At 38.4% G+C, this 27,996-nt stretch overlaps 1 protein-coding gene across 1 annotated transcript; it reads right to left on the bottom strand.

Annotated features, from left to right (window-relative positions):
* Positions 1-419: 419 nt before the first annotated feature.
* On the bottom strand, positions 420-27,065 carry GOLPH3L (golgi phosphoprotein 3 like). The gene is made up of 5 exons (XM_080915780.1): positions 26,934-27,065; positions 24,641-24,829; positions 9,898-10,029; positions 7,541-7,655; positions 420-2,582 (listed from the first exon to the last, which is right to left on the bottom strand). Exons 2-5 carry the CDS (start codon positions 24,821-24,823, stop codon positions 2,155-2,157), a joined length of 858 nt encoding a protein of 285 aa, XP_080771906.1. The 5' UTR covers positions 24,824-24,829; positions 26,934-27,065; the 3' UTR covers positions 420-2,154.
* Between the last annotated feature and the right edge of the window lie 931 nt (positions 27,066-27,996).

Here is a 27,996-nt window from a genome sequence, read left to right as displayed (position 1 = left end):
GGGGACTCTGAGGTCCTCTTCTGGTTTCCACTGGCAGTATTCCAAACATGTAGGCAAAGCATTCATACGTATAAAATGACAACTTTTAAAAAAATAAAGGGGATCTGTGCTGTAGATATTCTAAGGGAGAGAAAAAGTAAGCCAATCATAAGCAGTAATATTTTTTATAAGCTAATGGTTAGAGCTGATGCATTGGCCATCAGCGGCATTATTAAGCTCATCTCTTAGATAAACTTAAGTGTCATTTGCAAAGTGGTAATATTGTATTACTGGGTAACTTACTTTGACTGAGATGGAGATCTACTGGGATGTTAGTTGGTGCCCAGGTCAGCACTACTGTGCCATATCAATATATACTACAACCAATAAAGATAGGAACCATGTATAGAGAGACCAGAGGCACAACTATTGATCTTTATTATACAGAAACATGAAGGCAATATACTCTAAATGAGTGTTTGGCAGTGAACATTACACAGATTAGAAGAGAAGACATCTTCATTGTATAGACATATAAAAATAAACACTGAGAGTTACAAGAAAGAATTCAACTTCTATCCCCCAAACAAGCTGAAGCTTTTAAAGGAAAGCCTGGTGTCAATTCACTATGAATTGTTCCAATGGGAAGATAAGATGACCTGCTAGATAATGCATGGGCTGGCTTTTGCCCTTCTAGAGAGCCAGACTAAGGCTCTACTTAGTTTCTCAAATGACAACTTCTATCTCTACTCGTCTAAGAGTCAGATGAGATGAAAACAGTAACAATGAGCTAGAGAACTTTCATGGACCTAGGTAGGTTCAGGGGAGCAGATGAAGTTAGACTAATTTATTTCTGAGTAGAAGAATTTGGTATTCTTCTAATCTGTAGTGGCTATGTGACAGCCTGTCTCTCCCCAGTGGTCAATGTGCTTGAAATCTGCACCACACAGTGCTGGCCTCTTCATAACCCTTGAACCTAAGCCTTGCATCTGTTACTGGTGACACTCAACTGCCTATCTAAACAGAATTTCTTCACCCTCTCTACTGAAGCAAAAGCAATTTAAAGGATTTGGTCAGGATGGCTGTGTTAAAAGAAGACACAATTTAGAGGGTGCCAATAGATTAAATATAGACAGAATTACTGCCAAAGCCCTTAGTACAAGGAAAATTTATCAGTTTATGTAGGAAATAAAAACAGGCACTAAGAAAACATGGAATTTGGCTACATTGTCTGGACTCAATGATTTATTCTGGGACTTGAAACTTACAATTCCCTTAATTTTATCAGAGTAGAGATATTTAAAGTAGTCTAGAGCAAACAGGTCACATACTAAAGGATGAAAAGTCCTTAATTTTTGAATGAGAGATGGTTTCATATAGCCAAGGCTAGCCCTGAATTCACTAATCTAGCTGCCACTATCTCTGAAATGCTAGGATGACAGGTGTTTACCCTGATACTTGGCTTCAAAGATGTGGAGTCTCATGTTGCCTCCCTTCTCTACAAGTTCTAATGTTGGCTATATGAAGGAGGTGACTGAGGCACATTGCTTTTTAAATTCAGACTCTTTCTTAATGCATGTAGGAGCAAAATAGTGCTAAAAAAGGAGTGTGCAATACATTTCTGCTTTTAGAACTAAGGGATTCGGGTCATCAAACTTGGAGTGTTTTCATTATATAAAGATGAGAAAATCACAGGCGGGAGGTATAATCTCAGGAACCAGTTACTTGAAAAATTCGTCTTGTTTCCACTGCTTCTCATTCAAAGAGTCAGTGATTTCAGGAATCGTCATTGTTAAACAGAGGTGGAGAGATAAAGGGTGAGAAAACATGAATAAGGGGGAAAAAAAATTAAATATGGTTTACTCTTCATTTCCTTCACATTTTCTTGCTGGAAAACTATAACCCCCACATAGGAACTCCTGTTTATCCAGAAGCACACTGGTTAAAACTAAACCCAGAGATGGGAGATATTTATTAGGTGTGTGTGGAAGTGAGGAGAAATAGTCTGCTTAGAAGGTCATGGCCCATGGAGAGGCCCTGAGATTATCCTCTTCAAGTCAGGAGTCTGATTCAAAAAGGGGAAAATGATGACAGTATCTTATCACACCAAATTCAGTGATGGGGTCTCTGACAGTCATCAGCCAGCAGGGAAAAGGAGAAACCTGCCTGCTGGCTTTAGGATTTGTTGAAGGCTGCCAGCACAGCCCATATCATTTCTGTGGCATTGTGCTTTGTCCCCTCCACCTCAGGGTCCAGTTCTACTAGGTCCTTGGTTCGATTCATTGCCACATCATACTTATCATCTGTGAGACAAGAGAAGACATTCTCCAGCACATCAGAGGAGTGGGCCAGCACCAGGAGCGCCAGTGTTCGCTTGTCCATGCGCTGAGGGTCATTGACCCACCGTTCCAGCACACTGTCTTGAAGCTTTTTCATTAGTCGCTGTTTCTCTGTTGTATTGGTCACTGGATGAGTGGTCATGTCGAACAACAGGAAATTCTGCTTCTCTGTGGTTAGAATACCTTTTTCTACCAGGTTCTTGGCAATTCGTTCTCGTACATTTCTCAGCTGGTACTGTAATTTGAAGGGATTCCATGTCTCACCTGTTGGGAAACAAATAGTGGAAAACAAAATTTAAAAAGCCAATGTGTTATTTGAGCCTTGATTAATTTTTTAAAATTTATTTATTTTATGTATTTTATATAAGTACATAGTAGCTGTCTTCAGACACATTATAAGAGGGCATCAGATCTCATTACAGGTTGTGAGTCACCATGTGGTTGCTGGGAATTGAACTCAGGACCTCTGGAAGAGCAGTCAGTGCTCTTAACCACTGGGCTATCTCTCCAGCCCCCTGGATTTTTAATTTTTGTTCTTTAATTTTCTTTGGTGTATTTGTAGTTATGTATGTACACAGGTGTGCACAGAGGCCAGAATAGGGTGTTGAATATGCTGGAGCTGGAGTTACAGGCTCTTGCAAGCCACCTGACATGAGTGCTTGGAACTGAACTCAGGTCTTCTGGAAGAGCAGGAAACACTCTTAACTACTGAGCCATCTCTCTGGCCCCTTTATTTCAACCCATGTATGAATTCTCTATGAAGTTGTTAGTTATTCTTGAATGTGTGTGTGTGTGTGTGTGTGTGTGTGTGTGTGTGTGTGTGTATAAACATGGATGTCCAAGAACAGCTTCAGGGTCATCTGGCCTACCTTACTACCTTTCTCTCACTCAGACAGGGTTTCTCACCTGCCTGGAGATTGCCAAGTAGGTTGGGCTGGCTGGTCATCAAGCTACTCTCCTCACTGGGATTAAAAAGCAGATTACTTGGCCTACAGTATTTATCCTCCATCCATCCATCCATCCATCCATCCATCCATCCATCCACCCATCCATCTGTCTATATTGGTTCTTGGAATCAAATTATTTAAAAAAATTTTTTTTAAAGATTTATTTATTTAATGTATATGAGTGCACTGTAGCTGTCTTCAGACACACCAGAAGAGGGGATCAGATCCATTACAGATGGCTGTGAGCCACCATGTGGTTGCTGAGAATTGAACTCAGGACCTCTGGAAGAGCAGTCAGTGCTCTTACCTGCTGAGCTATCTCTCGAGCTGCAAATTCTTATTTTTATGCTTGCAGACAAGCAGTTTACTGACTGGGCTCTCTCTCCCCAGCCCCTGTTCTTATGCTTTTGCCATTCTCTTCAAGATATTAGGTTTTCTAGGATGACTTCTTTTCTGTATCACATGTGTGTTCTAGTTGGGTTGGTAAAATTAAAAACACTGTGCTTGTTTCAGCAGCAAATATACTAAAATTGAAATGATACACAGATTAGCATGGCCCCTGCACATGGGTAACACGGAAATTAAAGAAGTGCTTTATATTTAAAATTAAAATATAAAAAACAAAATACAATATAATTGAGAGGTCTAAAGTCCCTTTCTTCTACTTATTGGGTAACGGGCTTATTCAGAAGTGGTAACCTGACAATATGGCTCAATTTGTCCCAGTTTAGTTTCTTTGAAGAATTTCTAGAAAAGAAATGACAAGAAAGAGCACAAGAGGCTGCCTGCCATTCTACTACCCATAGAGCAAGAGGGTATCACACTAATAGAAATGAGCTAAAAGTCTGAATGAAGACTTCCATAGCTGAACCTGAGAAGTTTTGGTTCAGAGAATTTGGTTGAGTGTAAAGAATTTTAAGTCTACAGGTGTTGCTGAAATCCATGGAAATGTTGGTAAAGAACAATTGTCAGGATTCTGAGAGCAAACATCAACTGGCAAAACTTCCTGGAATTTAATAGTAACCAGAGAAAATACTGCAAAACCCTGCTGGGATCATGGTCAACTCTGGTGGGTGCAAAGGTGTGTGCTTATACTAGAGGCACATACTCAGGTGCAATCAGAACAGGATTTGGAGCTTGACTGAAAGATGTCACAGACACCAGGGGTTTAAGCACAGCCTCTGACTGAACATGTAACAGTAAGCTATCATCTACCCTGCCCTATCTACTTTTCTTCCTGAGACAGCATCTGAACATATACAAGGTGGCTTATACTTTCTTAGGTCTGGCCTCAAACTGTGATCCTTCTGCCACAGGTGTGCATTCCCATGCCCAGATAATAAGCAGCTATGTGACTCTAGTAAGACAGCCTTAAAATATGTATCTCTGGTAGACTCTTCCAGGTTCTTCTGCAATTTTGCTTTTCTATATTGCAGAATTTCTATTTGACCTGGTAGAGCTGAGAAGACTGAAATTTGCTTCCTGTGCTTGATGGACAGGAGCTATTTCAGGTGTCATAGACTGGCAACACTGGGACCTTAAATGTCCCATCTTGACTTTGAGAAGTTCTGTACTGGAAAGGCAAGCTGTGTTCATAATCAAGACTGTTGTCTTCCTCAGAAAAAAGCAGAATTTTTCAAGTTACAAAACTTTTTTTTTCTTTCTTTCTTTTTTTGCTTCTGTAAAAAATATGGGGCAAATTTTAATATAATAGCTGTGTCTATATCTCACATCATATATATTCAACAGTAAGAGGGTAAAAAAAAATTAAGTACAGCTCAGTAATTTAGACTCTGCTTAGCATGTCCCAGCATCAAAAAAAAAAAAAAAAAAAAACAACAATAACATTTAATTGGGTCGGGTATGGTGGCCTCTGCTAGCAACCCCAGCATCAGGAGCCAGGGAAGTAACACGAAGACTTCAAGGTCATGTTTAATTACACAATGAGTTTCAATATCAGTCAGGGCTACAAGAGACCCTGTCTCAGTAAACAATAATAACAACAACAAAACTCCAAAAAAGTGGGGCTGAAGAATTGGTTCAGTAGTTGAAGGAACTTGTTGCTCTTCTGGAGAACCTAGGTTTGACACCTAGCATCCAATGGCAGTTCAGTACTGTCTACAACTCCAGATCCAGGGGACATAATGCTACTCTTTTGGCTTCCACAGGCTCACGTAGTGCACTAAGACACATGCCTGCAAATACTCACACAACATAAAATAAAAATAAAACATAAAAAGCACAAAAATGGAATTGGCTAAAGGCATTATGCTGCATGCTTTTCATTGTCATCTTGATTTTGACCCAGGAGAGGGCTGGCTGGAATAGACAGCAGACAAGTGCTTGCTGGGAGAGCCTGGTGAGCTGGGGCTGATCTCTGAAATCTATGTGGAAGGACAGACTCGATTTCTGAAAGCTGTCCCAACTTCCACATGTGTACAATGGCACACACATGCTAAAAATAAGAAGTGACTGTTGGGATGGTTCAGTGGGTCAAGGCGGCTGCTGCCAAGCTTGACAATCTGAGTTTGAACTTGGACTTGAATGGTGGAAGAAAACCAACTCCTATAAGTTGTCCTCTGACCTCCAGATGTATACTGTGGTGTCACATGCTTGTGCACACCCCACAAACTAACCATGTAAATAAAAAGTAATAACAATAAAAAAAATTGCCCAGAAGGCATGCCCTATGGTATGTCTATAAAGGCCATGTCTAGGAGGGTTAGCTGAGAAGGAAAAACCCATCATAGACATTGGATGTATAAAACACTGAGTAAAAGGAGACAAAGGAAAGCCTTCTGAACATCAGCAGTCCTCTCTCTGCTTCCCAACTGTGAGCAACTGTGAGCAGCTGCCTCCCACTCACAGTGCTATGCCTTTCCTACTAAGATGGACAGACGGCATCTTGTCAAAACCTGAAGGAAAATAAAGCCTCTCTTTTTTTTTTTAAGTCAAAATAAATTCTCCCCTTTTAAATTACTTTTTGTCATGTATTTGGTCACAACAATAAGAAAAGTAATACAGGTGCTGTGGCAAAACCTTTGATTAACTAGTAGCTTATGCTAACCAGGTAACTTAGTGTGTGTGTGTGTGGGGGGGGGGTTAGCAGTTGACAATGCATACTGCTCTTGTAGAGGATCCAAGTTAGTGTCCTAGCGCTTATGTGATGTGGCTCAAGACTGCCTAGAAGGACAGCTATCCTGTGGGCCAAATATTTCTACACACACACACACACACACACACACACCAGAGAGAGAGAGAGAGAGAGAGAGAGAGAGAGATTCATAATTAAAATAAAAATTAGAAAAAATTGAAGAGATATCAGAAGTTATTTAACCACATAAAAATTCTGGAATTTGAGAGAAAAAGAACAAAATATAAAAATTTTACCTAAAGGGGCTGGAGAGATGGAGCAGTGGTTAAGAGCACCAACTGCTCTTCTAGAGTTTGAGTTCAATTTCCAGCAACCACATGGTGGCTCACAACCATCTATCTATAATGGGACTCGATGCCCTCTTCAGGTGTGTCTGAAGATAGTGACAATATACTCACATACATTAAAAAAAACAAAACTAAACTAAAAAACAAACAAACAAGCAAAAACCAAGTAAGTAAGTAGTTTCTTGACTGGGTATGGTGGTACACATCTTTAATCCCAGTACTTGGGAGGCAGAAGCAGGCAGATCTCTGGGTTTGGGACCCACAAGTTCCTAGCCAGCCACTGTTACATGGTGAGACCTATCTTAAACAAACAAACAAACAAACAACAAAATAAAGTCCTAGTGAAGAATACTGTTAACCAGATGTGGTCTCTCTACCTGAAATTTCAGTACTAGGGAGACAGAGGCAGAAGACTGGGAATTCTAGGTCACCTCAGTTTACACAGTGAAATGTCTCAAAAAGCCCAACAAAATAAAACTGTTAAGAGCTCTCATGGGCTAAATGTGGTAATAGCATATGTTTGTCCCAGTATTTGAAGTGTAGAGAGATGAGGGTCAGGATTTCTGTGTCATCTTTGGCTGCAAACTCCAAGGCCAACCTGGGCTATGAGATCCTGTCAGAAAACAAAACAAAACAAAACAAAACAAAAAAAAAAAAACCTTGTCGAGCAGAATGGAATGGTGGACAATAGTAGAGGTGTTTGGAAGCCTTAGGTGCTGGCTAACCACACTACATTACCTAGCATGCTGTGCTTCTATACTTTTCTCTCTAACCTTATGAGCAGGCCAAAGATAACCAAATAAACAGTTTGTGAGCTATTTTCAGTCATCTCACCAGTTAGTAGCTCGATCCATGTCTGCACAGTTTCTGTTGGCTCAGTTGTTTTAATGTGTTTGAGCGTTTCATCCAGCAAAACATCACCTGTTGGACTGTCTGACTTTAGCAGGACCTTAAAGAAAGAAACAGAGTACACTGCTTCAGTCGAGCTGAAGGTCCTTCCATGTATAATACCCACAATGCTGTTTAGGAGATATGAGGAAGCAGAATATACTTATACTCCCCATGCCATGGAAGACCTTAGTGTACTATGACTTATAGTAGGAGGACAAAGGTACATTTGAAGTGGGACCTAGTAGCAAATGCTGTGAAAAAAAAAAATGGACAAAATATCCCATAGCATTTTTCTGAGTTTGGAAAACCACCTTGTGAAACTACTAATAAAGGCAGGAAGGTCAGAAAAGGACCTTAACTTAGGGGAACATTGTCAAGCCTGGATTTTGACTGATGCAAGATAGCCAAGTTGAAATGTGTAGCCAATAGTTAATATGTTCTTGGAAGTTAAAATAAAATAATGCCTACACATTTGGCAATGAACTTCCTGGAAGTAACATAAAGCTGAAAAGATGAATGGCATTTCTAAAAGGCTAGAAAAATCAAAGAACAGGGAACAAACTGATACTTAGATATTAGGGAATGAAGGAGTAAAGGAAACAGGATACAGCCAGAGAAAAAACATTATCTGAAAAAGGCCACAAATGTCAAGTACAAAAGTGGTAAGAAGGTGCCAAATGGGGCTGGGGCTGGAGAGATGGCTCAGCGGTAAAGAGCACTGACTGCTCTTCCAGAGGTCCTGAGTTCAAGTCCCAGCAACCACATGGTGGCTCACAACCATCTGTAATGGGATCTGATGCCCTCTTCTGGTGTCTGAAGACAGCTACAGTGTACTTATATATATATAATAAATAAATCTTTAAAAAAAAAAGGTGCCAAATGCACTGGGTAGTGACACATGCCTTTAGTCCCAGACATGGGATGCAGAGGCAGGCAGATCTTTAAGAGATGGGACTGGTTTGGTCTGCATAGGGAATTCTAGGACAGTTACACACGAAGAGCCTTCCAGGAGTGCTAAATCAGGTGATGGTGGTGAACACCTTTAACCCCAGCACTCCAGGAGGCAGAGGCAGGCGGATCTCTGAGTTCAAGGCCAGCCTGGCCTATAGAGGGAGTTCCAGGACAGCCAGGGTTTCGTAGAGAAAGTCTGTCTTGAAAAAACAAAGAGGAGAAAAGTGCCAAATATAATATGTACTTTAAAAGAAAAAAAAAAAGATTCCAAAGATGGTTCTAATAATATGTTTCAGCAGAGTTCTTGGGATGACAGGCATTGTGAATGGAAAAAAAATGACTAAGCCAATGTGTATTTAAGAGACAGTTCCTCCATTGCAAGGATTTTCAGTAAATGTAACACATCTTAATGGTTATCAGTGAATAACTTGGAATGACTAAGACAGGCCTGGCTCATGATTTCCTCTACCTACACAATATTTTATTTCATACATACAGAAGGAAAGATAATCAATAGCATTTAAAATGTGACTAACTTTTCTGTGTGTGTTTTTTTTTTTAAAAAGGACAAAACCAAGCTTCTATCACTCTCCCTAACCCCTCCTCCTGCTCCCCCCCCCAAAAAAACAGGGTTTTCTGTTAGTCCTGGAACCCTCTCTATAGACCAGGCTGCCCTTGAACTCCTATGACTCTGTAAGTTAATTAAACCAAGTAGATGATGGGACAGGATGGGACAGTTGAGCCAGTGTTTACCTTGTTTTAATTTTCCTTTATATGTGTGAGTGTTTTGCTTGTTTGTATGTATTGTTGCAAAATCCTTTTCAACCAAATCGCAAATTTGTTGCATTTTCCTCTTCAACTCAAATAAACCCATTCAATGAAAATACAACTCAGTAATTAGGAAAACAAGCTGTGGTCTATTTTGGGCAGATTTACCACTACACACTCTCTATTCTCCTCCTAGGAGATCCCTTATCACTTGCAGTTAACCGTCCTCCTGTTCCAGTTCTTTCCTCTCCCTCTCTTCCTCTGACTCCTCCTCTTCTGTTTCCTCTCCTTTTTCCCACCTCCTCTCCCTGTCCAATCATGTATAGACTTAACATAAATCCACAGTATTCTGTGCATCACAGGTGTGCAATGTCTTAGGCCAGAAGAGATTCAGATCCCTGGGACTGTAGTTACAGACAGTTGTTAGCCACCATGTGAGTGCTGGGAACCAAATCTGGATCCTTAGCAAGAACAACAAATGCCTTTAACTGTTGAACCTTCTCTTCCACCCTCAAATGCTCTTATTTTTTCAAAATTGCATTGTTGGTATTTGACTTTCCATAATTCAGAGGATATTGTACCTTTCTGTCTAGGAGTCTCTTCTTACGCATGGTGGGAGGTTCTAGATAGATTCGACCCCGCATGGCCAGCTCTATCAGGATGCCTCCTCGAAGCCCAGATGATATACAATCATTCCAGAAAGATGTGTAGCCCTAGGAGAAGGGGAAGAAAACAAAGAATGTTCTAAAAGAAATACTGACTTCTGGCCAGCACCTGAAGAATAAGCTGTGATATTTTTGTGATCATTTCACATCCCACTGCATGAACTCAAGGCAAGAAGGGACAGAGCGAAATGAGGGTGTGTTGTGTTGTTGTCTGAGCAGTGCTTTGGGCTGAATATAGGGCCTTGAAATACTAGGAACTACTCTACTACTGAGCCCCATCCCTCACTCAATAGAATATTTCATTAGTTCTTGCAATATAAATTTTGTTGTTGTTTATTCTATAGTAGTGTCATGGCATGCCTAGGGAAGTCAGAGGACAATTTGGGAGTTAGTTCTTGCCTTCCACCATGTGAGCTCTGGGGGCTGAACTCAGGTTATTAGGCTTGTCAACACGTTCCTTTCCCTGCTGAACCATTTCACTGGCTCTAACTGCTTCAATCAAAACACCCAAAATACTATTTTCTATCTGATTTTTGAGTTATCTAGTGAATTCTATAACTTGATATTAGTTGACAATTGGCATGTAAGATTTTTTTATTTCAAGAGAGAAGAGTTCTGGTTTGAAACAAAAGTTTTTCTTCCATTTATCTATTTATGGATTGAGGTAGAGACAAGCAAAGGTCAGAGGACAACTTTCAGGAGCTGGTTCTCTCCTTCAACCACGGGACTCTTGGGGATCACATGGCTTTGCACTAAGTGCCTTTACACACAGAGCCATCTCCCTGGCAGGAGCCTTTGTTTGGTAAGAATGGCAAGATGCTCTAAATTGCAGAGCAGTACACACGTCAGGTAGAATTGAAAGCATAAGCCGTTTCAACTTCTTGTTGTGGCTCTTCCTAGATATCTAGGTATGTATTATTTGCAAACTTTCCCTGTCCTTCTGTGTATGTGTGTACTATACTGAACTCAGGACTGTGTGCATCTCTAACTGAGCAAATGGTTCTGAGGCAGGCACTGGATAATCCTATTGATTAGTTAAAGGCCCTGGGTATGTTACTTAACTTTTTTTGAAGTCCAATGTCTTTATTTGTAAAAAGGGGACACTGGTATCTATGTTTATAATTTGTTGTGAGGGCTTAATAAAATGAACTTATATGAGGAAAGGTTGAGCATAGGGCATGGATTACAGAAAGCACTTACATGTTAGTTCATCTTCTCTTGGAGATTCAGGGGATACACAAAGATGTAAGACAGTAACTACTTAAAGGAGCCAAGAATCTAGCTGGAAACTGAAATAAAAGCTGAACTGAAAGAGTGGAAAAGATAGGCTTACACAGCTAATAAAAGTTTAGTTTGGATGACAGTTCTTGTAAGTCACATAGGTGTTAGGGCATGAAGAGACCTCTACAAGTCCTGAGCTCAGGAGTTGGAAAGATAAATTTGACAGGTTTTCATCCAAATTCTATTGATTCTTCAAAATGCCATTATTAGCTGTAGGTAACAGAGATCTCACATACACTCATGGAGATCAAGCTCAGTGCTTTGTTTTTGTTTTTGCTGCTGTTTATTGAGATGAGTTTTATGTAACAGAGGCTAGCTTTGAACTCAATCTTATTTCCATCTCCTGTTGCTGGGCTTATTTAACTCAAAATTTTAAAGAAAAATGTTGAGATCCAAACTGGGTAGGGTCAGGCTCTGAATTTCCAAATAAAAGGCAAATAATCATGAAGGCTTTAAGTTAGATGTTATGGTTAACATAGGAGGTCCTAATTAGCATAACTGCTCAAAGGCCTGGCAGGAGGCCAGAGGACTTGAATTCCAGCCCACCCATGTGATGGAAGGAAACTCAACCCCCAAAAGTTGTCCTCTGACTATTGTATCTCTTACCCCAAAGTAAATGTAAAAAAAACAAAAAGTATGTGTGTGTCTGTGTACACATGCATATATGCACTTGCAATAATGCCTATGAAGAGGGACAACTCTCAGAATCATCTCTCTCCTCCACGTGGAGATCTAGAGGGGTGGGGAGAGTCAAACTCAGCCTTTACCTGTTAAATTATCTTATTGGTCCTCATTTAAAAAACCTTTAAAGCTGTTCAGGATGGCACATAACTGTAACCCCAGCATTGGGGAAGTTAAAGTATTACAATCAACATTCAAGGTCATCCCTCAAGTTTGAGGCGAGCATGGGCTACAGGACAGCTTGCAACGCTCCACTCAGTTTTCAAGATTGGGTCTAAATGGCTTATCACAGCATTCAAGCCAAGAAGCTGCTTGTTAGTCTCTTCTTTGGTCTCTATTTATTTATTTAAAAAAGAAAAAAACTTATTTATTTTATTTACAGCTAAGTACACTGTAGCTGTACCAGAAGAAGGCATACAGATGGTTGTGAGCCCATGTGGTTGCTGGAAATTACCATTGAGCCATCTCTCCTGATCCTACTTTTTTTTTTAGACTTGTTTATGTAAAAAGTTGTGGTGGATTCCTTAATCCCAGCTTTCAGGAGGCAGAGGCAGGTGGATCTCATGAGTTTGAGGCCAGCCTGCTCTACAGAGTGAGTTGAAGGACACCAAGGGAAACCCTGTCTTGTAAAAACAAAACAAAACAAAAAAGATTTACTTATGCATATTAGTGCTTTGCTTGTATGTATGTGTGTGTACTATGTGGGTGCTTGGTGCCTAGAGAGGTCAGACTTCCTAGAACTGGAGTCACGGATGACCATGAGCCACCATGGAGGTACTGAGAACTAACAACAAGTGAGCCATCTCTCCAGCACCTCTTTAGTTACTTTTGAGATAGAGTCTAGGCTGACTACTAACTATGTAGCTTAAAAGTTTCTTCCTATACTGGGCATGATGAAGAAACTCAAAAAAAAAAAAAAAAGTTTCTTCCTGCTTCCACAGCTAAAGCATGTGTCACCATACTAGGTTTTATGTAGTTAATGCAGTCCTGAGGATCTAGTCAGGGCTTCATTCTTACCAGCTGAAAAGAACCAGCTGCTCTCAGGTCTCTCTCTTCTGGATCATTATATTTTAGTAATCACCAACTATTTATTACATATTTTAACAACTTTTAAAAAAAGATTTATTTTATATATGTGAGTATACTTTCACTGTCTTCAAACACACCAGAAGAGGGCATCAGATCCCATTACAGATGGTTGTGAGCCACCATGTGGTTGCTGGGATTTGAACTCAGGATCTCTGGAAGAGCAGTCTTAACTGCTGAGCCATCTCTTCAGCCCTATTTTTAACAACTTTATTTATATTTATTGACTTCTTTTTCCTCTGAAAAGGTAGTGCTATACAGACAAGGCTAGCTTTGAACTCACTTTATAGCTCAGGTTAATCTTGCCTTCACCTCACAGGTGCTGGGATTGCATGCACCTAGCATGCAATATACCATACCTGGTATACTGGTCTGGAATTCACAGAGATCTGCCTGCCTCTGTCTCCTGATTGCTGGGATTAATGGAGTGGGGCACCAACACCTGGCTTCCACCCCACTTTTTTATTAAGTATTCTAATAGGCTACGTTGTCTTGAAATTTAGTATGTAACTAAGGATAATCTTGAACTTCTGATCCTCCAGTCTCTGCCCAAGAGTGCTGGGATCATAAGCATATCACCACGCTTGGTGTCCATGTGGTTGGAGATCAAATCCAAGAGGTTCATGCGCGATACGTAAGCACTCTAGAAGTAAGCTATATTCCCAGCTCCTACCCCTTCTTTTTAAGTGTTCTAAATGCCTCTATACACAGAACCAATACTGTTCCTTCTCCAACTTTTCTTTGTACTTATGGACTGAGTGTAGGGACCACATTTTCTGTGTAAGATTTTATAACATTATTTTCCTCTCTACTCCACACTCTGGGTTATGTTCCTTACCTGAGTGTGCCAATAAATACATACTCCTTTCCTATCCTCTGTTATAACATATCACAACTAACTTGCTTGTTTTCATTATACCTTAACAATATACTATTTTTGCCAGGCATGGTGATGTATGCCTTTAATACTAGCACTTAAGTGGATCTCTGTGAGTACAAAGCCAGACCTGATTCAAAAAAATGAAAATAATATTCTTCATAATACATATATATTACCCGCTTAATAATTAGTTTTTCTGCAGTAGTAGGAATGAAACATAAGGCACAAACTTTCAATCATAAATTTATGCATTCAAGAAATGTTTGTTAGAGCTGGGCACATGCACTTAAGAGGTGGGAAGATCAGGAATTGAAGGCAAGTCTGGTTTACATGAGATGCTGTCTCAAAAATCTAAAGGTGGGAAAAAGCAAATGTTAGTTTGGCACACCTCAGCTTGGGTCATAAACATCCATGACACATCTCTGTATTTCATGAGGGCCTGATCTTTGACCCAAAACATGGGTTAATTTCCTCTCCCAAGTAAGCCATGGCCACTCCAAGGACACACACTTAATTCTTCTTTGAGGAAGGAAGAGAGTATTTTTTTAGCTTAATATTTAATTTTTATACAATTTAGCTGATCAATTAGATTGTTAAACTATAACTTTAGAACAGACAGTTTATTCAGGCATAGCATATATAATCTCAACAGGCGTGCAAACATAATGGCTGGAAATAACTGGAGGGAAGTTTTCCTTTTTCATTTCTTCCTTGCCACTTGTAACTTCTGTTTTAAGGACAATTCAGATTGCCAATAGAATTATAGAAGAGGAGCACTGTAAATACATAGTGGCAACCAGAATATAGACAGGGTCTCCTGTAGTTGTATAGGTTAGTCTTGACCTCACTATATGGTTGAGGATGACTCTGAATAGAACCTACTATTATTTCTACCTCAGGAATGTTGGGTTATAAGTGTACATCACTATATCCTGGTAATGAACACTAAGCAAGAGCTCTTTATCAACTAAGTTATACTCCAGGCTCCTAGGAACTGTTTAAATATTACTCTTTCCCATCAGAGCATCTCCAAACATGTAAAACCCTCCAAATGAACCATTAAACCTTTTATTAATATGCAATAGAAAAAAGTATAAAAACATACTTAGCTTAAAAACTAAAAGCACCTGTGGAACTATAACATCAATTTAGAAAAGAATAAGAAAAGGGTTAGGCATATGTCTGGTATGACATATACCTGGTCAGATTGAGACCTTTGGATAATAATTTTATTTTGTACTGATTATAAAAATTGGAAGTTTCTGCTGGAGAGATGGCTCAGAGGTTAAGAACACTGACTGCTCTTCCAGAGGTCTGGAGTTCAATTCCCAGCAACTACATGGTGGCTCACAACCATCTGTAATGAGATCTGGTGCCCTCTTCTGGCCTGCAGGCACACATTCGGGCAGAACACTGTATACATAATAACTTAAAAAAAAAAAAAAAAAAAAAGGAAAAAATTGGAAATTTCTACACCCTAAAGTATGTTGTTATCTTCTAAAAGAAAAAAAACCCACATAAAAACATGTTAATTTAAAAAGTTTAAGTCTAAACCAGGCATGGTGGTCCACAACCTTAATCCCAGCACTCAGAAGGTAGAGGCAAATAGATCTCTAAGTTTGAAGCCAGCCTGGTCTACTTGTGAATTCCAGGCCAATCAGATAAGTCTGGGTTACATAAAGAATCCCTGTCTTGAACCTCCTTACCCTCAAAAAAGTAATTGCCTTCAGGTGATTATTATAAACAGTTTAATGGGTAAATTTTCTAATTTAACTTATTTATTTATATGCCAAAAAAGAAAAAAGGAGGGCTAGACAGGTAGCTTGGTAGGGTATTTATCAAATGTGCAAGAAGCCTGGGTCCCAGCACTGCATAAAACAAACAAACAAACAAAACAACAAACAAACAAAATTGGGCTTAGTAGTTCTAGGTCATAATTTTAGCACTGGAGAAGTAGAGGCAGAATGGAAAATCAAAGTCATTTATATCAAGACTTTGAGACCAGCATGGTATAAATTAAAACCTGTCCAAAAAAAAAAAAAAAAAGATAAAAAAAGGTAATATTATTTGTTAATGTATTTCTAAATAAACTCCTAAGAGAAACATTTTAGTTAAAGATTACACATATTTATGATAATCTTACTTCTATAAAAAGCCTGGGCATTACAAAGAGTCAACACTGAATTTCCAACTAGTCAAGAGTTCAAAGTGCCCTTCCTTAGTCAAACATCCTGTTAGACACACCTTCAAACAATCATGAATGTTAAGTATCTTAGAATTGGCAAATAGAAATGAGGAAGGAAACAAAACAAACAAACAAAAAATTAAAGCTTCTTTAAAAACCAGGTGCCAGCTGGGAATGGTGATGTTCATTTGTAACCCCAGCACAGAAGGGAAGGCAGGAGGATCAGGAAGGAGTTCAAAGTCATCCATAGCTACAGAGATCAAGAACAATCTAAGCTACAAGAGACTCGGTCTTAAACACAAGAGGCTACCCTGAGTTACATGGTGGTTTCCAAGACAGTGAAACCAATTAGGACTGGAGAAGTGGCTCAGCAGTTAAAAGTCCATGGGTTCGATTTCCCGCACCTACATGTTAGTTCACACAGTCTGTAACTCCAGTCCCTAGGGATCCAATACCCTTTTTTCTGGTCTCCACAGGCATTGCATACACTTGGTACACAGACATAATATGCATGCAAAATACCCATAAAAAATAAAAGTATTTTTAACTCCCACCCCAAATCTTAGAAAATGCTTATGACAAAGCTGAATTTAAAAAAGAGAAAGAAAAAAAAGGAAATGTTGAGAATGTAACTGAATATTCAAGACTAATACTCTCTACTTTAAATTAGGATTTTTTAAAAAAATACCTTGATAGAGGGTTCTGCTAAGTAATTCCTGGTTGGCCTGGACTCACTATGTAAAATAGGCTTGACCTGAACATGCAGACAGCTGTAACTACAGGCCTGTGTCACTGAACTCAGCTGTCAGTTCCCCAATAAGGATGCTGAGAACAGAACTCAAATCACCTGAAAAGCAGGAAGTGCTCTAAACTGGTAAGCCATTCCTCCATCCCCAGTGGTTAGTTTTAACTTTCAACGGATATAATTTAGAATCTCCTTGAAGAGCTACCCACCATGAGTGAGTAGTACTATCAGGAAGGAAATTCTGAACAAGTCACGTAGAGAAAGAGAGCCAAACACTAGAATGCATGCATTAATTAACTCTGCTTTTGACTGGATTAGACATGACAAGCTGTTTCAAGTCTCTGTCTCCTTGACAGAATGAACTGTAACCTAAAATTGTGAACCAAATAAACTGTTTCTTCTTTATGTTATTTTTTGTTATTTTAATCACAACAACAGGAAAGGAAACTAAATCGTCTTAAAAGCAATAATTCCAGGGCAAAACCACTGCCCCTCTTTCTATTGTGAAGATTCAACATTACAATTGCTTCATATATTAACTTTATTTCCTTTAAAGTTTTAAAGATTTGTTTTTTGTGCATGTACATGATGTACATGAGTAGGCACTCATGGTGCATGTAGGGAGGCAAAGGGTCAGTTTTGGGGAGTCAGCTCTCTCCTTTTATTTGACTCAGCAGTTAGGAGCATCGGTTGCTCTTCCAGAGACCTGGGTTTGACTTCCAGCATTCACATGGTAGCTGATCACCTGTAATTCTAGTTCCAGGGGATCCACTGCCTTCTTCTGGCCTCTGTAGGTACTGTGCTCACACATATGGTGATATACATACACGCAAACACTCGTGCACATACAAATAAATCTCTGAAAATGTGTGTGTTTTTGTTTTTGCAAGTTCATTTGTTAACATCAGAGTAATGTAAACTATATCAATAAACTCTCAGTTAATCATTTTGCTTCAACCCTCATAAAAAGAAAGTTCCCTGCCTTGAGGATCTAGAAATGAAAGGTGCCAAAGTGTTTTAAAAACTCTCAAGCTAATCAAACTTGAGAAGAAGACAAAGGTTCACAGTAAGTTTATAGCCTCAGTTAGAGCCAAAAACCCAATTTTAAGTTGGTAAGTGGCTTTATCTTAATCTTGCTATCATAATTGTAAAACAGTGTGCATTTTAGAATTGTAAGGAACCAGGAAAGGCTCTAAGGAAGCACCTTAAGCTTTATTCTCCTACTGTCCAAACAGGACTTTGATCTGTAGCTCATTTCTTTGAGTTTTAAAGCTGGATATAATAATGAACAAGACAAAGTTCTTTTTTAATAGCCCATGTAAAGTATGCACACAAAATAAAGGCAAATGAAACCTTTTAATATACTTGCACTATTCACAATGAGCAATAATGACTGCTACTGTTCATTCTGCACAACAAGGAAACTAAAAGGAAAAACCAGGTAGCGACCTAAATCCTTTCTTTATTCATTTTATTTATTTATTTAATTTATTTTACTTTTTAACTTTACATCCTGCTCACTATAAATTAGACTTTCAATCTTTTAAAATTCATTAAAAAATTTTTTTTTCATTAAAAAATTTTTGAGACAGGTTCTTATGTAGCTTATGTTGACCTCAGATCTCCCATGGAGACCAAGATAACACTAAACTTACTCGACTTCTTCTTTTTTTTTTTTTTTTTTTTAAGATTTATTTATTATATATGAGTACATTGCAGCTATCTTCAGACACACCAGAAGAGGGTGTCAGATCCCATCTGGTTGTGAGCCACCATGTGGTTGCTGGGATTTGAACTGAGGACCTATGGAAGAGCAGTCAGTGCTCTTAACCACTGAGCCATCTCTCCAGTCACCCTTACTCAATTTCTTGAGTGCTGAGATTATAGTACTTATGGTCAGCCGAGGGCTTCCTGCACACCAAGCAAGCATTCTATCATCTAAGCTGCATTCCTAACTTAAATTTTTGGTTAACTGAGATAGAATATTGATATGTAGCCAGCCCAGCCTGGCCAAGAATTTAGGATAATCTTCCTGCATTAGTCTCCCAAATGCTGAGATTACAGGTTTAAGCTACCACACCTGACTCTGAAAAGGTAAGTTTAAAATAATGTCACCAGGTAAGTATGGTGAGATGGCTCAGCAGGTAAAGGTAATTGCCACAAAGTATGACAACTTAAGATTTCATCCCTGGTACCCACATAGTGGAAGGAAACAACTCTCTCTCTCTCTTCTCTCTCTCTCTCTCTCTCTCTCTCTCTCTCTCTCTCTCTCTCTCTCTCTCTCTCTCTCTCTCTCTCAGTAAATAAATGTAAAACAGAAAAAAAGAATCACCGTCTAAGACTAAGTGAACCAAACTAACTTCCATAAGTTGTTCTGACCTCCATATGTATACTGTAGCATGCTCATATGCTCATATACTCACATGTACACATATACAATTCACACAAACAAATAACTGTAAAAATTATCACCAAGTTAAAAGTATTAATAGCTTCACTTCTCTTCTAGATATCTTAATAAATGAAAGTATTCTATGAATCTGAGGTTTTAAATATGTCAGCAACTTAATTAAAGCACTCACTTATGAGATAATATTTATATCAAAATTCTTATAATAAACAAGCTCCTGATTTCTATAAGAAATAAATTTAATTTTTTATAATTTAAATTTGTTTTTAAAAATTTAATGGGCATTGGGAGTTTTCCCTGCATATATGTAAGGTTGTTAGATCTCCTGAAATTAGAGCTACAGATAGTTGTGTAAGCTGCCATGTGGGTGTTGGGAATTGAACCCAGTTCTTCTGAAAGCAGTTAATGTTCTTAACCACTGAGCCACCTCTCCAGCCTCCATCTTAATAGTTTTAATAATTAAGTTTGTCCATCCTTCTTCCTCCCACAAAAGAAACCACTAGTCTAAAAACTACATGAATACTTTCTTTGATTTTCTTTACATTTTTACTACCTAAATATATAACTTCAAACACAATTTTTAAAAAATTTATAGTAAGTGGAATCATATGATATATATATGCCTGACTTTTGTTAAGAAACATTATTTAAGAAATACATATCTAGAATAATAATATTCATTTGAATATGCATATAAAACATTTAAGGGGAGGAGCTCATAAGATCCCACCCCATATCTCATAAGGAGCTATAAGCAGTTAATGGTTGATAGAAGAGGGGAGCCATGCTCCTTGGTAGTATAGCCATTGGCAGGCTATCCTTACTCAAGTAAATAAGTCCCACCTATAGTTATCCAGACAGCTTTAATTAAACATAATAAGTCACAAAAACAAACAAATATGAAAGCAAGAGGACAGCTTGCTTAGAAGAAGAGTTTTGGTAGGAGGAGAAAGAGAATAAGAGAAGGTAATAAGGGAGAATATGATTAAAGTACATTATAAATATGCATATAAAATTGTGAAAGAACAAGTTTAATATTATAACAACAAAGATTAAAAACATTTATATTATCTTAGTTAGGGTTTTACTGCTATAAGCAGACACCATGACCAAGGCAACTCTTATAAAGGACAACATTTAATTGGGGCTGGCTTACAGGTTCAGAGGTTCAGTCCATTATTATCAAGGAAGGAGAATGGCATCATCTATGCAGTCATGGTGTAGGAGAAGCTGAGAGTTCTACATCTTCATCTGAAGGCTGCTAGTGAAATACTAACTTCCAGGCAGTTAGGGTGAGAGAGGGTCTTAAGCTCACACCCAAAGTGACATACCTATTCCAACAAGGCCACACCTCCTAATAGTACTATTCCCTGGGCCAAGCATATACAAATCATCACATATATCCATTTAAATCAATGGATTTTGTATTTTGAAATAGGGTCTAGCTATGTAACTTTGGCTAACTTGAAGCTTGTAATCCTCTTTGTTTAAGCTAGCTTCTAGAGCAATACTACCTACCTAATACTGCAACCTTCTAATAGAATTCCTCATGTTGGAATGACTTCAACTATAAAGGTATTTTTGTTGCTACTTTATAAGTGTAAATTTTGCTACTATTGTGTTCATAATGTAAATCCCTGTGTTTTCTAATGGTCTTAGGCAACCCCTATGAAAGGTCATTCAATTAACCAAAGATGTTGTGACCCACAGGTTGAGAATCACTGCTGTAGTTAGAATAGTCTCTGTGTTGCACTACCATGCACAGCTAGGCCTGTCATTCTGTATGTCATGCTGCTGCTGATATTGATGTTACTCGAGTTTTAAAAGCATGCTTTTTTTTTTTTTTTTTTGGAGACAGGTTCTTACTATGTAGCCTTGGCTATCCTGGAACTTGGCATTTAGATTAGACAAGGCCTAGCCTTAAACTCATAGAGATCCTTCTGTCTGTCTCCCAAGAGTTGGAATTAAAGTGCATATACTATAAGCTCAGTATCTAATATTTTTATGTTTTGGCTTATATCTGGCCTTCAAACTTCCTATGTAACCAAGAATGACCTCATATTTCTGCTTCTCTTGCCTCTATCTCCCAAGTAATGGGATTATAGATATATAAGCCTTTAAGCATAAAGACCTAGAACCAACATCTTTTGAAAAGCACAGGTACTGTATGTATGCAAGAACCCTTGCCATGAAGACCCACTTCACAACACCTACATAACAAGCTGGGATATAACAAGTGGTGAGAGGTGGAGACAGGAAAATCATCAGAACATTTTAGCTGTCAGCTAGTTTCCAGAGTTAACTAGAGATTCTGTCTCAAGAAAACAAAGCAAGGAATGATAGAACCCCTAGGGCACCCAACTTACTTTGGCCTTCATGAGCCACAGCACCACACACATACATGTACACACACACACACACACACACACACACACACACACACACACACACACAGACATACACACCAAAAACATATTTTCAAAAAATAAAATGGATAGCTTATACTAAGTTTACCTTGATATTTTTACATGATTATAAAATGAAAAATAGACATTTTAAATAAAATCTACAAAGTTTAAGAAGTAAAGGTATTTTCACTTGATCTTAGCCAAAAGGCCGAGAAGCGATCGTAAAGGTATTTTCAAGTCAAGAAACCAATTAAGGAAAAAGAGATGTTACTAGATGTATATAGTCAAATAACTTCTTGTTTAAATTAAATTGTACTTCTCCATATGTCTATGTAACATGAGCATGTCTGTGGACTACACCAGGCCAGAAAAGGGCATTGGATCCTATGGAACTGATGGCTGTAAACTGCCATGTGGGCCCTGGGAATTCTCAGTGCTCTTAAATGCTAAGACATCTCTTTAGTCCTGCCATGTAACTTCTAAGGACAATTATAGCTAAAACATTTTTTTCTATATAAAATAACATCTAATGTTTTAAGTTTTCAAAAGTAAATCCAATAATAACACCTCTATTTTTGGTATTTGCTTAAGATATTCTTGGACAGAAAGTTAGTTGTTTAAAAATTATGAAGTCAGCAAGATGGCTCAGTGGGTAAAGGCACTTGCTGCGAAGCCTGACAACCTGGGTTTGATCCTCAAAATCCTCATGCTAGAGAGAATGACTTTTACAAATTGTCCTCTGACATCCACATGTATATGTGTACCATGATGAGCTCTCCCTCCCCACTCCCTTACTTACACACAACACACACACAAAACCTCTGCACAAACAAGAACACACATACTTACAAATATAAACAGAAAAACACTTAAGTTATAAACAAAGGATAGTGTACCTCACTGCTAGAAAACCCATAAGAATACATGGTAATTAATACCACAAGACTATCTCAAGACCAATTCTACTATACAGTTAAGTGTTCTCTCTAGGTAGAAACAGGAGGGTTGTTGTGGATTTGGTCTACCTAGTTAGTGAGTTCCATGAGAGTTTAACAAAACCCTGTCTCCAACAACAACAACAACAAAAGCAATGAAATAGTTGGCTGGGGAATGTCATTTCTTCAATAAGGTATTTATCTAGCATGTATGAAGCCCTAGGTTCAATTCCCAGCATTGTATAAACCAGGTATAGTAAGTAGCACGTGCCTTAATCCCAGAACTGGAGGTAAAGACAGGAGGATCATCAAGTCCATCCTCTATATAATGAGTTTTCAGAAAGTCTGGGCTACATGAGCCTCAAAAATAATAGTAAAAAAAGTTATTTTTTCCTTTAAGACAAAGTTTCACCATATAATACAGGCTATGTTGCCCAGGTTGATGCAGAACCCCAGTGGCAGAACTGCACCATGACACTTTAAATTCTCTACAAGTAAGAAAACATTTAGAAAAAAAAAAAAAAAAAAAAAAAAAAAAAAAAAAAAAAAGAGGGCTGAAGAGATGGTTCAGTGTTAAAGAGCACTGACTACTCTTTCTGAGGTCCTGAGTTCAATTCCTAGCAACCATATGATGGCTCACAACCATCTGCAATGGGACCCGATGCCCTCTTCTGATGTGTCTGAAGACAGCTACAGTGTATGCACAAACATAAAATAAATAATTTTTTTAAAAGATGTATTTACTTATTACATACAGGTACACTATAGCTGTGTTCAGACACACCAGAAGAGGGCCTCAGATCGCACGCATTACAGATGGTTGTGAGCCACCATGTGGTTGCTGGGAATTGAACTCAGGACCTCTGGAAGAGCAGTCAGTGCTCTTAACCACTGAGCCATCTCTATAGCACCGAAAACAGATTTTTAAAATTAATTTTCATTGCAGCTGGTAAAATGGCTCTGCTTCCTGCTCTTCCAGAAGACTTGAGCTCAGTTCCCAGCATCTACATCAGGCAGCCCACAAATGTCTCTAACTCTAGTTCCACAAAAATCTGACCCCTCTTCTGGTCTCTTCAGGCACTGGCACACAAGCGAAATGCATTTACATAAATGTACACATAAATGAAAAAAATACTTTAAAAACTGTTAAAGATCCATAGAAGAAAATGAAAAACAAAAAGCAAACAAAACCTATTGTTTCCCCTCCCACACACACCTCCTTGTTTAGAAGAGGTCTCTTTATGTAGCCTTGGCTGTCCTGGAACTCACTATATACATACATTAGGCTGGTCTAGAATTCTCAGAGCTGCCTGCCTCTGCCTCTTGAGTGCTGAGGTTAAAGGCATGCACCACAACAATCAGCACACCTGGCTCCCTTTTGGCTTTCTGAGACAGGGTTTCAAACTGCCAATGACCTCAGGTTAACTTTGAACTCAATTTGTGGGTGAGATAATCTTGAACTCCTGATCTGCCTCCACCTCTCCAGTGCTGGAATTCAAGATGTCCACTGCTAATCAAGGCCTGAAAAAATTATTTGTACTAAGATATTCAGTTACCATTTAGTTTCTAAAAACAGATACTCATACATATTTCTTGTTTTTATTTGTTTAGTTTTGAGACAGGGTCTTGCAACATAGCCCTAATTAGGCTATAACTCATTGGGTAGATCAGGTTGGCCTTGAACTCTTGGAGATGTTCTTGCTCCTATCTGGCCTCACAAGTTGTGTGCCACCTTCCTTATCTGTTATTGTTCTTGTTTTTTGAGACTGCTCTCCAAAGCTCAAGAAGACTTGACTATATAAGTCTCTTTCTTAGTTTAATAAGAGATCAAACTAGGCTAGGAAACTACAAGTACTAACACAATGCTTCCATCTCTTTCCTCTATAAATTTGCAATTAAATTAAACTTCAAGTAATTACATTTCTGGACTTTATCTCCCAGATATTCTCTTTTCCATGTTCCTCTAACTCCAAAGTATCTGGAGTTTACTTCCTAAAACATTCTAAGACTTATGTCTTTGAACTCAACTAGCAAAGCTAAGTCATTACCTCTTTATCTTTTAGTCCCAGGAGCAATACTTCTTCCATAAGAGTGAGGCGGATATCTTTAGAGTCTCCAGGGTCTTCATTATCTGGACTTCTTTCTTGATTAGTGTCTTCCTCACTTTCTATTTTCTTTTCAGAGCTCTTACTTATTTCAGTTCGACGGGTCCGGTGAGTTAATGTTGTCATTTTAACCTGTTGGTAGAGGGATGTGAAAAATATCTGTGTGCTTTATTAAATAAACAAATATAGGTTCACAGAAGGCCTAGACACATAAATACACCATACACCTGGGAAAATATATAAGTGCAAATACAGAAAGAGGTAGTAAACAGAAACATTGAATAACATGTTCTCTTTTCAAAGCATAACAGCTTAAATTCCACAGAAAACAATAATTTAAAAGTCCACTGGAAAGACCATATTTTAACATGCTTATTTTTGGGCATTTCCTACAACCCAGGAGTGAATTTCTACCACCATTAAATGGGTCCCCAATTTAAATAAGATGGATTAGCAAAAATTCTTGAGCATGTGGCTTCTTGAGTGCACATAATTTATAATTTTTGTAAGCAGTTAATGGCATATATGAAACATAAAAATATATATACAACAAAAATAAACACATTTTAATATTTTAAAATTATTTCGTGTACATGTACATAATGTTTGTGGTTGCTTATGCCATGTGATATGAGGAGGTCAGAGAACAACTTTTTGTAGTTAACTTTCTCTTACCTTTCCACAGGATCTGGGCACTGAAGTCAGATTGCTCAGCCTGTGTAGCAATTGACTTTACCCACCCACCAAGCCACCTCTCCATGCCTATGTTTTAATATATTTTTTCCTTTTAATTTATGTTGCATACACTTTTATTTTTGCCTTCATGTATGTCTGTGTACCCACATGGCTTTCTTGGGGCCTGAGCAAGTGTTGAGTCTCCATGTGGGTTCTGGGAATCGAATCCAGGTCCTTTGCATAAACAAGTGCTATTAACCATTGGGTCAACCTCTAGACTAGTATTTTCTTTCATTTTTTTTTACCATAAAAACTCATTTTCAAGTATAGCAACTTAGAATTCTATCTGCCTATCTTGTGAAAACACAAATAGTTCCAATAACAACAAAACTCCAGCAAGAATGTTAAGAGATTATCAAATCCTTGAAGGAAAATGGGGCTAGAATATAGCTCAGTGTACAGCATAGTGTTAGTTAGCATGTACAAGGTCCTAAGTGTCATTCCCAGCAATGGGAGGAAGAAAGAAAAAAAAAAAAAGCACACATCCTTTTATACTAAGCATTAAACTTGTCTAAATCATCAGTATCAGTAGTAAAGCTTAAAGTTAGCACAGTTTGTACAAATGTACATCTCTTGTTTTATTTTTCATTTTGAGACAGGGTTGCTCTGGGTAAAGGTCCTAGCTGTCCTGAAACTAATTCTGTAGACCAAGTGCTGGGATTAAAAGTGTGTGACACCACTGTCAGGTGTAAATGTCAGTTTTTATGATTAAGAGCAAGTAAAAAATATCTGCAATATTATATCTTTGAGGTCAAAAGACTAATATTTAAAAGGTGTTACAGTTGTGCATATTCAAAATTTTTATCTTGTTTTCTTTCTGCCTCCGATCCTTGTTATTTTGGGGTTTTCTCCTTTTTCTTTTCCTCCCTATGTTGTCCAGTCTTTGAAGGCCTACTAAAGACTCACAAGTGAGGCCTTAAGGTGAATTTCTATCTCTCCACTATGCATGTGTCACATTCTTAGACCTGGATTTCCCCTCAGTTGTACTTTAAAATGTTTATTATAGCCTCTCTTTTGTTATGACTGTATGTTACCTTAAACTTTTTGAGGACTAAAATATTGTCATCTTCGAGTTTTTATATTCTCCATAGCAACTAGCACAATGTCTTTAACGTTTAACTCCTCAAATAAATACTCATTAAACAGCATCAGAAACACACACCAAGAGTCTTACAAACAATTCTTCATACAAGCATATATTTCAAGTATAATTTTGGGGAGAAGTAAAAAGAATGAAGGAACAGAACACAAAACAATGCCTTAGGGTCCCAATTCTATTTGACATTATTTCCAAATCCAGTCCAAGAAACTTTAACACCCCGGGAGGAATGAGGGCAATTTTCTTTGAGGAATTCATCATTTTCCTCTGGACACTTACTAGTTAAAACAGCCTATTTGAAAACACGATGACCAACAACAAACATGTAAAAACCACCCTTTCTAAAGTAAAATACTGAGCAGCTCTGTTGGACGTTAAGAAGTGCTATATTCTGTTCCTTACCTGACGTTGCTGCAATGGGACGTAGGCTGCAGTTCGCGCTCTAGTTTTGGAGGGCTCCTGTTTCCTGTACCCTAGCCGGGTTCTAGTAAGTGAAAAACTTCTCAGCCACGCAGAGAGTACAAACTTCCTGGTCCTTCGTTGCAGAGAGGGAATAACACATCAGCTTCCTCAGGATCACTAGGCAACCTACCTTGGTGTTTCTTCATTGGGCCAATCAGAAACCCCCAAGGTTGAGTCTAGCCAATAGGAGCTTACGAGGGGAGGTCCTCCCGGCTATTGTGCTGCGATCCAGACAAACATCACCAAAAGGAGGCAGGTTTGGGTTCAACCTGACAGCTGGCCTATCCAATGAAGGAACCTCAGTAGCAGCGAAGAAAAGGCTGCACCCCACCCCGATAAAATCACCCAATCAAAGTATTCTGTGAGATAATAAGTGTTGCCAATCACGAAAGGATTCTGTTGGCCAATTTCAGTGTATCAGGTGTGTTTCTGTAGCTGTCAGTATTGGCACTACTGGATAAGAAATGTTGTCATCCAAGCAATAAGGTTAAGAGTAAACTCCTAGAACTTAACTTTGCCTCTAGAAAAACCTGATCTGACTCGGTTTGTAGATGTTATCCGGTTTACACTGAACAGCATGGGTACTTTCCTACCATTACACACATAAACCCCTGTAGAGCACTTTGATAATCCTGAGGCTACTGTACGTTTTGGAACATGGCTGCCAAAATTATAAGACAGAAACAGATCAAGGTTTTAGATCTTCCTTTTCTGAAGCAAAGGAAGTAAATAGCTAAGTTGGGACTAGGTCCCAGATCTTTCAACAAAGCAATTGTTCACACAACCACTCAAAAGTTCTAAAATGTGTTCAACTCTTGTAAGATAATACTTACCTAAATTCTCTCAAATTAATAACTGAATACTTTCTGATAATTAAATAACAATTAGAAGCCCCGAAAGACCCTGCACACTGAGTATCTTAATCATGGTAATAAAATGCCAATCTTTTTATTAGCCATTGCTAATAATCTTTTTGCTCTAAACACACATTTAAAAGTTGTAT

Source organism: Micromys minutus (genome assembly GCF_963924665.1).
Source record: "Micromys minutus genome assembly, chromosome: 4".
In the NCBI taxonomy this organism is placed as follows: domain Eukaryota; kingdom Metazoa; phylum Chordata; class Mammalia; order Rodentia; family Muridae; genus Micromys; species Micromys minutus.
This window is presented reverse-complemented; position numbering and strand designations above follow the sequence as displayed.

Coding starts and splice junctions, on each gene's coding strand:
- GOLPH3L (XM_080915780.1), bottom strand. CDS start 24,823: ATGACAACATTAACTCACCGGACCCGTCGAACTGAAATAAGTAAGAGC. Junction 7,656..9,897: donor AGAGACTCCTAGACAGAAAG/GTACAATATCCT, acceptor TCTTTCTTTAAG/GTCCTGCTAAAGTCAGACAG. Junction 2,583..7,540: donor ATGGATCGAGCTACTAACTG/GTGAGATGACTG, acceptor GTTTCCCAACAG/GTGAGACATGGAATCCCTTC.